The 12,500-nt window shown below is 47.6% G+C and overlaps 1 protein-coding gene and 1 long non-coding RNA gene across 2 annotated transcripts in view; one reads left to right on the top strand and one right to left on the bottom strand.

Annotated features, from left to right (window-relative positions):
• LOC118316908 overlaps window positions 1-12,500 on the top strand; it is a 26,357-nt gene that overhangs the window by 13,721 nt on the left and 136 nt on the right. The window contains exons 4-5 of the long non-coding RNA XR_007031721.1: window positions 11,644-11,778; window positions 12,266-12,500. The exon at window positions 12,266-12,500 is cut by the window's right edge and continues 136 nt beyond it. This is a non-coding gene — a long non-coding RNA (uncharacterized LOC118316908). The remainder of the gene's footprint in view (window positions 1-11,643; window positions 11,779-12,265) is intronic.
• LOC118316726 (zinc finger protein GLI2-like) overlaps window positions 871-12,500 on the bottom strand; it is a 55,899-nt gene continuing 44,269 nt past the window's right edge. Inside the window, exons 6-14 of the mRNA XM_035644836.2 lie at window positions 12,246-12,447; window positions 11,638-11,821; window positions 10,434-10,544; window positions 8,512-8,652; window positions 6,406-6,555; window positions 5,948-6,112; window positions 5,128-5,406; window positions 3,212-3,560; window positions 871-3,079 (exon numbers count right to left, since the gene is read on the bottom strand). Of these exons, the coding sequence (XP_035500729.2) occupies window positions 951-3,079; window positions 3,212-3,560; window positions 5,128-5,406; window positions 5,948-6,112; window positions 6,406-6,555; window positions 8,512-8,652; window positions 10,434-10,544; window positions 11,638-11,821; window positions 12,246-12,447 (3,710 nt within the window). The 3' untranslated portion in view covers window positions 871-950. The remainder of the gene's footprint in view (window positions 3,080-3,211; window positions 3,561-5,127; window positions 5,407-5,947; window positions 6,113-6,405; window positions 6,556-8,511; window positions 8,653-10,433; window positions 10,545-11,637; window positions 11,822-12,245; window positions 12,448-12,500) is intronic.

Genomic DNA, 12,500 nt, shown 5'->3' with positions numbered 1-12,500 from the left:
CCCAAACATGATCTTTCCATAACCCCAACAAAAATGGCCTTTGTGGCTAATCACAATATATCGATGGCCGATCAGGAAACCACATAAATAATTTTCAAATAGCAGATTCAGTTTATTTTTGCTGTTTAGTTTGAATGATTTGCTCTAGAGCTGTTGCGGACAATTAATAGGAAACATCTAAAAAAAAGATCTGTACAAATGATATTTGTTTAAAAAAATCAATGTTGTATTTTAAAAAAAAATGTACAAATGATATTTACATATAACCAACAACTGGTACAACAATGTACAAAAGGAAAACGTTTGATTCTCTCTTCAGATGCTTGAATCCATATCTTCTGCTCGTGCGAGTTCATAATTCCAGTCACATATCAAGTCTCTGATGCCGGACGCCGAGGTGTCACAGTTAATCTCAGCAGCGAAGCAGCAATCAAACGATGGCTCACTGAGGACAGTGACTGTAAACTCAAAATGCTGATGGAGAAACAAAGGTTATGATCAAACAGTTTTCTCCTCCAGCAGAAACGTGATAAACTAAAGTTGATTTCAAGTAATTTACAGTGTAAAAACGTGTGTCGAACAAGTTGGCGATGACGTTTTGTTTCAAATATGTAGGAGTCAGACAATTACCTGGTTGCATTTCCACATTTTAAATGTAGTCCTATGCTTTTGGCGGAGCCAGGCACTTGGTAAACTGATCTTACTGCAGACCTGTACAACAACTGAACTCTTTTTTACTACCTAAGGCAAAAAACAACAAAAATATGGCTTTTAAAAAAGATAGAAAATTGCCATTTTAATTGATGACAAATGGGACTGGACAGGAAAACAAGAGTCACACACTGCAGAGGCTTTTTGGCACATTTCAAGTTTGTGGTTCAATGTTTATTGTGCATACGGACTTAAAAACTTCTGCAAATTAATTTCTGTCATGTTTCTGCAACATGTGACTAAGACATGGAGTTGAGGAACTTGTTCTCCTCTGCAAGAGCAGTCAGCAATGAACTCATGTCGCCGATGGCCATGTTTCCTGTGCCTGCCGGCACCGAGGGCAACGTGACTGAGTTCCTCGGCGTCGTCAGGCGAGAGGAACTACGGGACAAATTCTGGAGCAGACCCGGACTCAGGGTTCCCGACATCAGGCTGGACTGATCCCCGTCGTCGAGCATGCTCTCAAAGTCTATCTGTGCCTGTTCCAGGGCTGCGTTACAGTCTACGGTCCTGGACGCCTGGTTGTCAGCTGGACCGGGAGAAGCCGCATCATTTTCAAACTGAGGCCCGTTCACCACAGGAGGAACGTGATGGTCCAAGTTCCCGTTCGTCTCAAATACTTGAATGTGTCCTGTGTAGTACATGATATTGTCATCAGAGTTGCAATGAAGCCCTAAAACTCCGTTGTTGGATAATTTGGAAGCAACTTCTGGGTTAGAATTACTCGAGTACTTTGGCCCTGAAAGGCGCCTGTTTCGAGATTTGGGTTCTGTCGGTGGCCTTGGCTGGAGATGGCTCTGATTCCCAGTTTGCAAGGGATTCTGGGAGATCATATTGCAATTTTGCTGATCTGAAATCATTATGGGTCCGTCACAGTCCTCAATTTTAACTTGCACAGGCTGAAATCCAGCATCAGCAAAGTGCATGTCGACCGGCTCCTGTTTGCAGGTGGGGCTCAGCAGGCTCCCGCTCACTCCTGCTGTGTTGCTACAGGTCGGAAAGGTGGTGTTACCATTCTTATCATAGGAACCGATCCCTTCGTTGAACCGACACTGGACACGAACTGCTTCGTTGAGATTGGACGACTGCTGGAACCTCTGATGCTGCAGGCCATTTGCTCCTGGCTCAGCATTCAGCAGTTTGCATCTCTGCTGTTCTGTGTTGGCGATGTTTTGAATCATCTGCTGGTTGGAGCTAAGATTGTTGTAAAAGGATCCAAAGTTCTGGTTTTGCTGGAGCACAGCCAGGTTCCCTCGGACCTGTGCTTTGGAGCTGTGCTCGCCGACATCCACGAGTCCTAAAGAGACGGGGACGTTGGCCCTTTGTGACGACGAACACTTCTGTCCTTGCTGCCCTGGACCCATGACCTGAGTGGTCAGGTTAATGTTGGAATTCACGACAGCTGTCCTTCTCTGATGGTACGACTTCTGCTGGGGATGGGGGTTTCCTTGGAAATCTTGTTGATTGGCCGATACTCTGCAGGTTGCATCTCCATTGTCGGTGTTGAAGTCAGGCAGCATCAGGTCTTCCTCTGCGATGTCATTAGTCATCGTCTCCATGCTGACATTCTCAGAAATGCTTGGCGGTCGTAGGGTGTAAGAGTATCGGTGGAGATCTGAGCAGCCCTGCTGGGACAAATGACGGTGATCTTGTGCAGGAGGGGGATAGGGCTGCATGGTCGCCCCTCCAGTCAGTGTTCCCATGCTGTTGTAGCGCTGCATTTGTGGCTGGCTAAGAGAATCTATGGTCAGCCGTCTGACAGGGTCACTGGCTCTGCGGGGGTTGTTGGATGGGATCTCGTGGGGCATCATGCTCATTGTGGTATGGCTGCTGTACTGCCTGGAAGACAGGCCTCTGTTGGTGGTGGATTCCTGGGGGTCACCGTAAAGGGCTGTGTGGGTCTTCAAACACCTTTGGTCCATATATGGAAGCGGTGTAGGTGGTGCACCCCCAGTGGCAGCCGCATATTTCACCTTGAGGCGGTAGTGCTGGGCTGGTGTCAGGCTGAGGGGGCTGCCTAGACCCCATCCTCCTGCTCCACCGTTGGTTCCTCCACATTGACTGGTCTGACTGGAGCGTCGTGAGATGTCGGCAGAGATGGGGTCATAAGAGTCAGCTGAGCTGAGATTGCTGGGGCGGTTGGCACCGTACTGTGAGGTCTGGCTGGAACGCCGACTAGAGTAGCAGTGGGAGATGCCGGAGGAGCGGCGGCTGAGGGTGTAAACTGAGCTCAGGGTGCTGGAGGTGCTGTCACGGCGCTCTGAAAGGTTTTCCAGCAGAGTTGATTTACCAGAGCTCAGATTACCCAAGCCTGAACCAGGGAAGGACACCAGACCTCCACCCATACTTGGACTCTCCAGGAGGGACCCTGTGAATGAACAGATGAAAATGTTGGACACTTGATCATCTTTCCATTCAGTCTCTCTTTAACCAACTCTTAACCACCAAAATCTTTATATTGAGAACTTGTTGTGGACTTTTGCTGCCCCTAAGTGCTCACCGCTGGCTGGTATGGGTGGGAGCTTGGTGCCGAGGACCGGGGGGGTTGTGTTGCTGGCCCATCGACACGAGTCCCTCACTGTCTTCAGCTTCTCTTTCTTCAGATGCTCCAGGAGCTGAATGGTGCCGAGCTGCTTTCGATAGTGGAGACCCACCGCCGCGACACCGCCCGTGGAATCTTCAAAGCCCAAGGACTCCACGAAGGGCAGCTCGTCCAGGGTGCTGAGGTCCCCCAGGCTTCCCCCGCTGTGCGCCGCCATTTCTACTCCACTGTCATTGTTGGTGGCACTGCCAAGTGGTGATGGTTCGCTGCTACATGATGAGTGACCGCCAGGGCTGGACTGATACATCTAGAAAAGAGGAATGGGAGAATGGAGCAAAGTGAGAAAGGGATGGATGAATGCGGAAAACAGGGAGGACGCGGAGAGAGAAGAAAACGATAACGAGTCTGAGAAAAGCAGAAGCTATTTGTTCTAAAAAGCTGTTTTTCTTTACCAGATCAAAAGTGGAGCAGTGGTTAACATGGCACGAAGAACAGTGAATCATTGGGTCTTTTATCCTCCCGGCTTAATTGTAAATAATGAGTGTTTTTTGGGGGGATGGGGTGAAGAGTTGGGGGCGCACCACAGATTACAGACAGTCTTAGTCTGTCTGTGAATTAGAAATGGGCAGGATGAAAGACTGCTTGAGCCCGAGCCAGAGCGCCGGGCCAATCATCACGAGATGTGATCTCACGTTTCGTCCTCTGTGGGTGGAGGCTTTTCTACATTTACTGGAGGTGAGTATTAAGCTTTTCTCGTCTCTTGTCAGAGACTAAATTAAAGCTCAATACTAACATTGACATTGATGTCAGGTTAATGGATTCACTTGTTGTAAAAGAGTATACACCTGCCTTTCTCTAGCTTAAGGACAATTTAGAGTGTGTATCCAGTTCGAATCGGCCTCGCCTCTGTTTCCTTGCAGACTCCATCTTGATCACAGCTTGATCGCTGGCTCTGTTTGCACAGAGCACCACAGCCAATTCCCAGAGTTTGAATATTAATCCTGCAGTGGCTTTTATCATGTTCAGGCTCCTGACGGGTGTTTGATAGGTTTCCACTGTAGCTGTAAACTGCCTGTGTGCAGGAACAGTGACGTCTCAAGTGACACGAGCCGGAGTGGGATAGTTTAGTGACTAAATCCCTGTTTCTTCAGTGAGAGTGAGACGATATGTCAAATATTAAGAGACGTAATAGGTTCCTTAAAGCTGCCTTCAGACCTGCACCGAAGTCGGGACATTTTCCTGAATTGAAAAGGTTGTTGGATGTTAGAAGGTAAATGTCCATAGACGTCTGCCCGCAAGTAAAATTTCTGAAAATGTCAGAGTGAGAATACAGCAGGAATAATAAGGATAATCACGGAGAGTAGGCGCTCAACAAAGACGCCACTTCATCGTCTGAATATTACAGAAATGTTCCCGCTGTTGTGGCGATGCCGGACCCGAACCATCTCCTGCTGAGTTCTTCATATGTGAAAACGAAAAACTCTTTAGTTTCTCGTTTAGTTCTGAAAACTGCTTTAATCAGTGGTGTTGTTTTTAATCACTTATTCACAGAAATAAAGGTTATTTAGCATTTTTGGAATGAAATTTGATTATTCGATGATGTAAAGTGGAAAACCAAATTAAGCGATGGTGTAAAATGGTGATGGATGTTGTCACAGGGGAGCTCACCTCAACAAGGTCTGTCCATGAGGAAAGTCAAGGGAGAGAGAAATGCAGAGAATCAAGCACCAAGCAGCAGAAAGGTCAAGATAAAGACGTGAGCTGTTATTTACAGGACAGACACTTCTTAAGTTAAAGTTAATAGTGTAGCTGTTAGTGTAGAATAGTTAGTATGAAGAAAAACGAGTCGGACGTCATCAAGCATCAGATCTTACCACAGAGTTTTCCGTCTTGATGGATTCGAGGTGCAGGTAGTCCTCCATGCCTCTGGGGGAGCCGTTGTCCGATATCTTGTCCTCCCTCTGCATCCTCTCTCTGGGCCCCTTCTCGTTCTCGCCGTTCTCCCTTGGCGCCGGCGGCCGGGGCGGCAGGTCGCCGCGCTGCTTCTTGGTGACGTGGGCCTCGGGGCCGTGCACCGTCTTCACGTGCTTCCTGAGCGAGCTGGGGTCCGTGTATCGCTTGGTGCAGCCGGGGATCTTGCACACGTAGGGTTTCTGCAGATATTAAGAAATATGCAGGCGACAGAGTGTTATCTAAAGAATCCGTCTGGGAAATGAAAGTTGTAGCTGGACTTAGATTTATTGGAGCACAGTTCATGCTATGTGATGGTGTCTGTGTGTGTGTTGCGGTTGCGGTGGCGTTGAATTCCCGCTCCGCAGCCCCGCTGATGGATGAGCGGCGAGCTTCCTGAAACGCTTCCAAGTTTCATTTTCTATCCGCCGTCCGCAGGTGGTCCCACTCTGCGGGGGCTGAGCATGATTCGCCCTAATGCATTGTGGGCCGTCGTGCTCATTATGTCTACACCTCATTACTTACCCACAGACGTACACAGGGGCCCTGAAGCAACACACACACTCACACTGTCATCACCTGTACGGAGGCAGAATCCGCCTGCGCTGCCTTCAAATCGAATGATCTCTGTGTGAAGGAAGTTTGGGCCATTCGCCGCAGACAAAGGTGAACTGACGCTTTATTCATCCTGGAAACTTTCAGGAAGCGCGCGAGGACGGAGAGTGAAGGATTAAAGGTGTGTACCTCGTTGGAGTGCGTCCGGTTCTGGTGCTTGGCTCGGTCCGAGGCGTTGGAGAAAGCTTTGTTGCATCCCTCGTGCTCGCAAACGTACGGTTTCTCACCGGTGTGCGAGCGCAGATGTGTTTTAAGATTCTCCAGGCGGGAGTAGGCCTTGGCGCAGCCCTCGAACTGCAGAGGAACAGAGAAGAAAACAAATCACATCAAATAACTGCTGTGACATTAATGTGTGAGAATCATCGTCCACGAGTTGAAAAAGAAAGGATCCTCACTCCCGTCGTCCCAGGGGTGTGTCTGTGTGCATTTGTGTGTTTTACACTCTGTGTGTGTGAGAACAGACATGTATATACAGTGTTTAGAGGAGTGTAGGCTGCCGCCCTCCAGGGGCCCGTCCGCGGGGGCCCGCGGGGGCCCGCGGGGGCCCGCGGGGGCGGCGAGGCCATCCTTTACCGTCCGTTACCCACCGTGCACTTGTGTGGTTTCTCCCCCGTGTGTCGGCGCATGTGAACCACCAGCATGTACTGAGCTTTGAAGGGCTTCTGCTCCCGCGAACACTCGTCCCAGCGGCACACGAACTCCTTCTTCTCTCCGTGGATGTGGTCGTTATTGATGTGCTGTGGAGCACACACACACACACACACACACGCACACACACACACACACACAGACACACACACACACGAACACACACACACACACACGAACACACACACACACACACACACACACACACACACACACACACACACACACACACACACACACACACACACACACACGCACACACACACACACACACACACACACACACGAACACACACACACACACACACACACACAGACACACACACACACGAACACACACACACACACACACACACACACACACACACACACACACACACACACACACACAGAGAAATGAGAGGTTTTTCTGGAGAGAGTTGTCCACTAAGAGCCTCTCATGTTGCTCTCAGCAGGATTTTTCTGTAGAAATCCATCTTCTCAGTGTAAATCTCAGAGGACGGCAGCAGCGGCGGAGGAGAAGAAGCGTCACAGTCGCACTAATTAGCACTGATTCTTTACTGTGTCAGGACAAATCAGAGAGAAGAATCCACAATGTGAAACTACAAATCTTTTTTTAAGGTTTATTGTTTTAAAGCAAGAAACTGAATCTGCCAGAGCAACAACAAGCTGTTCCACTCCAGTCCACCAGGTGGCGCTAAATCAAATGACTATACCACCATTGTGTTGACATAAATAAAGCAACAATATGGAGGAAGGTTTGTTGATTTACTTTGCAAATCAGATTCATTAGTCAACGCTGGAAAAGAGGTGAACACGAACGAGCTGTTGCAGAGATTAACTGGTACTCGACCAATCAGACATCTTCAGCGCTGCAAGCCCCACCCCCAAAGTTTCCTGTACTTTCGTTAAGTATCACACCCCCAAACAGAGACTTTTTACTGTTTCTCTGGAACTTTATTTAGACCCTGGTCCCTGCAAAGGTTCCTGGGAAAAGTTCCTGCGGTGGAAACTATGCAGACTTTAGTCTTTAAAACTTTCCTTACATGTTTATCTTTAACTCTCAGAGAGAAAACCAGCGGAGTTCTGCCGGGGAGAGGAAAGGAAGTGATGGGGTTTATGGGAAATGTGGACTTAATTAGTCAGAAACAATAGAACTGTAACAACACCGCTCACAATTGTCCCGACCGCAGTCTCCTTTTGTTTACAGGAACCACTTCAGAGCATCGGACTCACGTCGGCGATGAAACACCGATGTTTGGAAATGCCGCACGTAGCTGCTCCGACGTCTGTAAACAGACGCAGAGGTGAGGCGGCGGCGGCGGCGGCGGCGGAGAGGTGCCTCATGGGACAGAAAGTAGAATCCGGGTTTAATGAAGGGCGGATTGCAGCTACCTCCCCAGACCCTCGCTAATCCCCCTCTTCTCTCTGTGCTCCAGTGGAAGTGTGGAATGCTTAAGACCCTTTGAACCAAGACGCTGCTTGTTGTGAAGAGGACGGACTGGAAAACCTCAAAACATGTATCCGCAAGAATGAACTGAGGGTTCGGAGGCTGTTTTCTTATCTCAGAGGTTCTGATCCGTTGACACCAACAAGTTCACAAAGTACTGTGGGACTTTATGCAGAGTTATGTAAAACATCCAAACGCTGCAGCGTGAACTTCATAAGCAAAAATAAGTCGGACGTTGATAAAGATGGCGGACACGTGTCCACTTCCTTACGCCATTTTGCGCGAATTACGTAATGTGGTGTGGCGCCACAATATCGAGGTCCCGCCCACAAACGCACTCGACCAATCACGAGTCAGTCTCAGGCCATTCTTATATCCTCAAATAATAAATTAAAACCATAGGTCTGTAGCCTGTATTGTCTGTACTGACCAGCAGGGGGCGCCTCTGGGAGAACTTGATCTATAACGTCAGTAAACATTTTCCTGAGGAATTGGTCGTCTGATATGGTTCAATCAGACGAAGAGGCACGCAGCTTCAGATGACAGATTACAGGACGTTTGACTTGTTCATTTTTAATATCACGCTCTCACTTACATGCACCAGCTGCTCCTGCGTGTCGTACTCTTTGCTGCAGGCCTCCCAGTGGCAGTTGGTTTCGTAAACGGCCTCGGGCTCCTGTTTGCAGTCGTCGCGGTCCACCTCGTCCTTCAGGTCCAACGAGCTGCCGTGGTGGTTCTGTGAGAAAAAACACAGACGATTAGTTTCTAAATTCTTCTCATTAATTTTCCATTTTTCTCCTCCGATTTTCCATCGATGTTCGTGTTTTGCACCGAGCACATGTGGAACAGTTCAGCGCCTCAGATCCAGCTGTTAGGAATCATGTGTTTTACCTCCTGAACACCAGGGACGGTAAATTACAGAGCGACGCTCACACGGTTTCATCGCGCCGCGCCGGAGTTGAAGAGCTCGCAATCACATTTGTTTTGACGACTTCCACCACAGACGCACACACGTGACTCGAGTTTACATCACTCGCTTCAGCTTGTGATCAGGCAGCGTGAAGCCGCGAGAAACAAATACCACAAAGTGAACTCAGTGTTTCAAACAGCAGAAAAATGATCCGAGCGTGTGATCGCACTGGACGTCAGACTGAGGCTGTTCAACAGGTGGAAACTGTTCCACTGAGAAGATGAGAAATATAAAGAATCTGACATATCCATAAAAACACACGAGGACACTGAGGCTTCCTACAAACCTTCAATCTGATTAAACCTTTAACATGAAATGTCCATGTTCCAAAAACATTGTCACTGTTGTTACATTACAAAATGTCCTTTTCCAAAAGTACTGACTTTTCCAAAAGTCCTCATTTTGCCGAAATGTCCACAGTTTTTTTTAAAGTCCTGACTTTCCTGGAATAATGGAACTTTTTCAAAAAGTCCTCAATTTAAAAAAGTGTGATTCTTTTCAAAAACGTATTACGTTTTTCAAAACGTGATTCTTTTTCTAAAGCGTCTTTTCCCCACAAACACTGTTCCTCTCTTTCAAAGACATTTTCACTTTTTCCCTAAACGTCTCCACTTTCCTCCGACAGAAACGTTCTCACTGGTTTAAAGTGTGTAAACTCGCATTGTCCTCACAGAGACAGTTAAGGCAGAAACTGACACATGGCTCGTCCCACCGGCTCCCTGCACACACACACACACACACACACACACACACACACACACACACACACACACACACACACACACACGCGCTGGAACACAAGCTGCTGACTGCAGCATGTTTGTCTCTGCCCCACGCACACTATCTTCATCAATTCTGGGGGCCCCAGGACGACGGCGCGCACCGCCGTCCCCATGCATCAAGTCCAAACCTGCCTCGCTATCGGAGAGCAGCCGCAAATTTGTCAAAAGGAAGAAAGATAGAAAAAAGGCTCCTCAGATGACAATAAAGCCGAGCCAATATTTCATGAAAATGAAGTGCTGTGGCACAGTTTACAGTGGCGAGGGAGAGAGGGAGCAGGAGGAGGGGCGTGCAAATGAGTGGATGCAAAGCTCTTATCATGTGGAGTTTTTCTTTATCTGAGACATATTTTACAAGAGGGTCGGGGGTCGGGGGGGCTGAGGCTCCCTGGGGCCGCGGGTAACTGTGGGTTACTGTACGTCACGGAGCGGGACGCACACTCAACAACACAAACAAATACCGCTCATCACTTGAAGATGCAGATTCTTTTCTAGGAATCACTTCGCTTCATCGACTCCTACAAGTCTACCAAAAGAGTCCTCACTCTTTAAAAGGTTCCCCATGAATATCACTTCCTGTCTGTCTAAACAACAAACAGACTTAAAAAATAACACATTTCCTGTATTTCCAAAATATGATAATGAATTTTTTGGGGGGAAAAAACAACAAACAAAAAGCAGCTCAGACTTGCTAATTCAGATTCAAGTCTCCATCGACCAAAAGTTAAAATGAGATTCTGTACGATAATGAATTTTTTCTTCTCATACCGGTGAACACGGAGACGAAGGCCTCAGTCCCTCGGCTTCACTCTTGACCTTTGACCTCTTGGGGATCATGTGGTCGACTGTGCTGCTGACGGACGAGTCGCCGCCGTGGTTCTGAGGACAGAGGAGAAGATTCACTTCATTAGATCTGATGGAAGAAAATGTTTCTGCTCGTTAGAGATGAATAATGTAAAGACGACGATAACGAGTCATTTAAATCAGTACGTCTATAGAGGTTAGTTGCAATAGATAATAGATAATTCCGACTATGGAAGTCCAGCTGCTGCCGATCGGACAAGAGACGAGCACACGTGACAAAGGGAATTCATGCTCAAGTTCAGTCCTTGTCCAATCGGACATCTTCGGCGCTGCAAGCCTGGCGACTGTCTCCACCTCCACGTGCCCTCGGTGACCTCTCTCACATCCATGACCTCTCTGAGATTAACACGACTCTCTGACGACCGTGTGGGCGGAGGGAAATGACGGGTTCGCCTCCAGCCTCTGCACACAAACCATAACCCAGTAAACTGGGACCCAGCAGAGACCAGGCGACGACGCGGAGTAGAACAAACAGTTTGAGGCCGAAGCAGCAAAATAACAGATTTGGTTAAAAGGTTGATTGAGCAGCGGAAAGTTTGATGAACCCCACAAACGATACACAGAAATAGATACACAGAAATGTTTCAGCTGCAGGAGCAGAAGTTCCTGATAGAAACATGTTTCCAACAGAAATCTATTAAACACATAATAAATAAAATGAAATCAACTATTATCATTCGGTTTAACGATAGTCAAGTTAAGTTGCTGTATGTTTGAAACCGCGCTGACATAAAAAATAAATGAATCCCAATTTAAAAAAATATTCGCACGAGAAGATAACATGAAAGACTCCAACATTTTTTATTTCTACAGTGTCATATCAGGAAAAATGAAACTTGACTTTACACAAGTTTATGTTGAGAAAAAGTTTAACAGGCTGAAAAAACTCTAATTGGCACTAATACATATATATATATATATGTATATATATTTATATATATACATATATATATATATGTGTATATATATATATATATATATATATATATATATATATATACACACACATATATATATGTATGTATGTATATATATATATATATGTATATGTGTGTGTGTGTGTGTGTGTGTATATATATATATATTGTTTTAATGTCTGTGTGTTTACCTTCAGGTCGCTGTGGGCGCAGCCCGGCAGCGAGGAGAGCCCGAGGCCCGGCTGGCGGCTGGAGAAGGCGGGCGGAGGCTGGATGAGGGGCGGGGTGTGGCCGAAGGCGCTGAGGCCGCGCTGCTGGGACAGGAGCTGCTGGTACGCCATGGGGTTGATGGGATGAGGGAACGGGAAGGACGGGCTGCAAGGAGAAGGATTAGGAATGTTTCACTGGTATTTCTTGGGAGGAGGCAGAAAAGGGAAGTAGGGAAGGAAAGTGACGACGTAGCCAGGAAAACAAGGAGATGGGAAGCAAGGGGTATGAAAGTATTGGGAATCTAGAAAACAGGGAGGAGTAGGAAAAAAAGGAGGTATAGAAGTATGTGAGAACGGAAAGAAAAGAGAACTGAACGAAGGGAGTTACAGAAGAGAATAGAAGAGACAAGAAGAGGTAAGGAAAGGAAGCAAGGAGGCAGTGAAGGGAAGAAGGAGACAGGGAAGGTAAAAGGAAACTGGAAATGGGCTTTGTGCTTTTCTGTTGATTGTACTTAATATTTCTTTGATAAACAAGTAGAAACAAGGACATGAGACGTATTCATCTGTGTGTTTTACAGTATGTGACTCACCTGAGGCCTCCGACCGACAGGTGTCCGTACGAGCTGCCGGCGGCCGAGCTGGTGCGCGAGTTGTTGATGTAGGCCACCAGCGAGTTGGGCGACGTGCGGATCATCGTCTGCAGGTCGATGGAGGCGTCGGACAGCGGCGAGATGGACAGAGCTCGTTTCCTGCTGAGCCGCGGCGTCAGTCTGGGGCTGGAGAACCGGGACACTGCGGAGACACAGGCGAGTCACACACGGTGGAACCACCACTGGACCTGGTCA

This window comes from Scophthalmus maximus, chromosome 1, assembly GCF_022379125.1.
Source record: "Scophthalmus maximus strain ysfricsl-2021 chromosome 1, ASM2237912v1, whole genome shotgun sequence".
In the NCBI taxonomy this organism is placed as follows: Eukaryota; Metazoa; Chordata; class Actinopteri; order Pleuronectiformes; family Scophthalmidae; genus Scophthalmus; species Scophthalmus maximus.
This window is presented reverse-complemented; position numbering and strand designations above follow the sequence as displayed.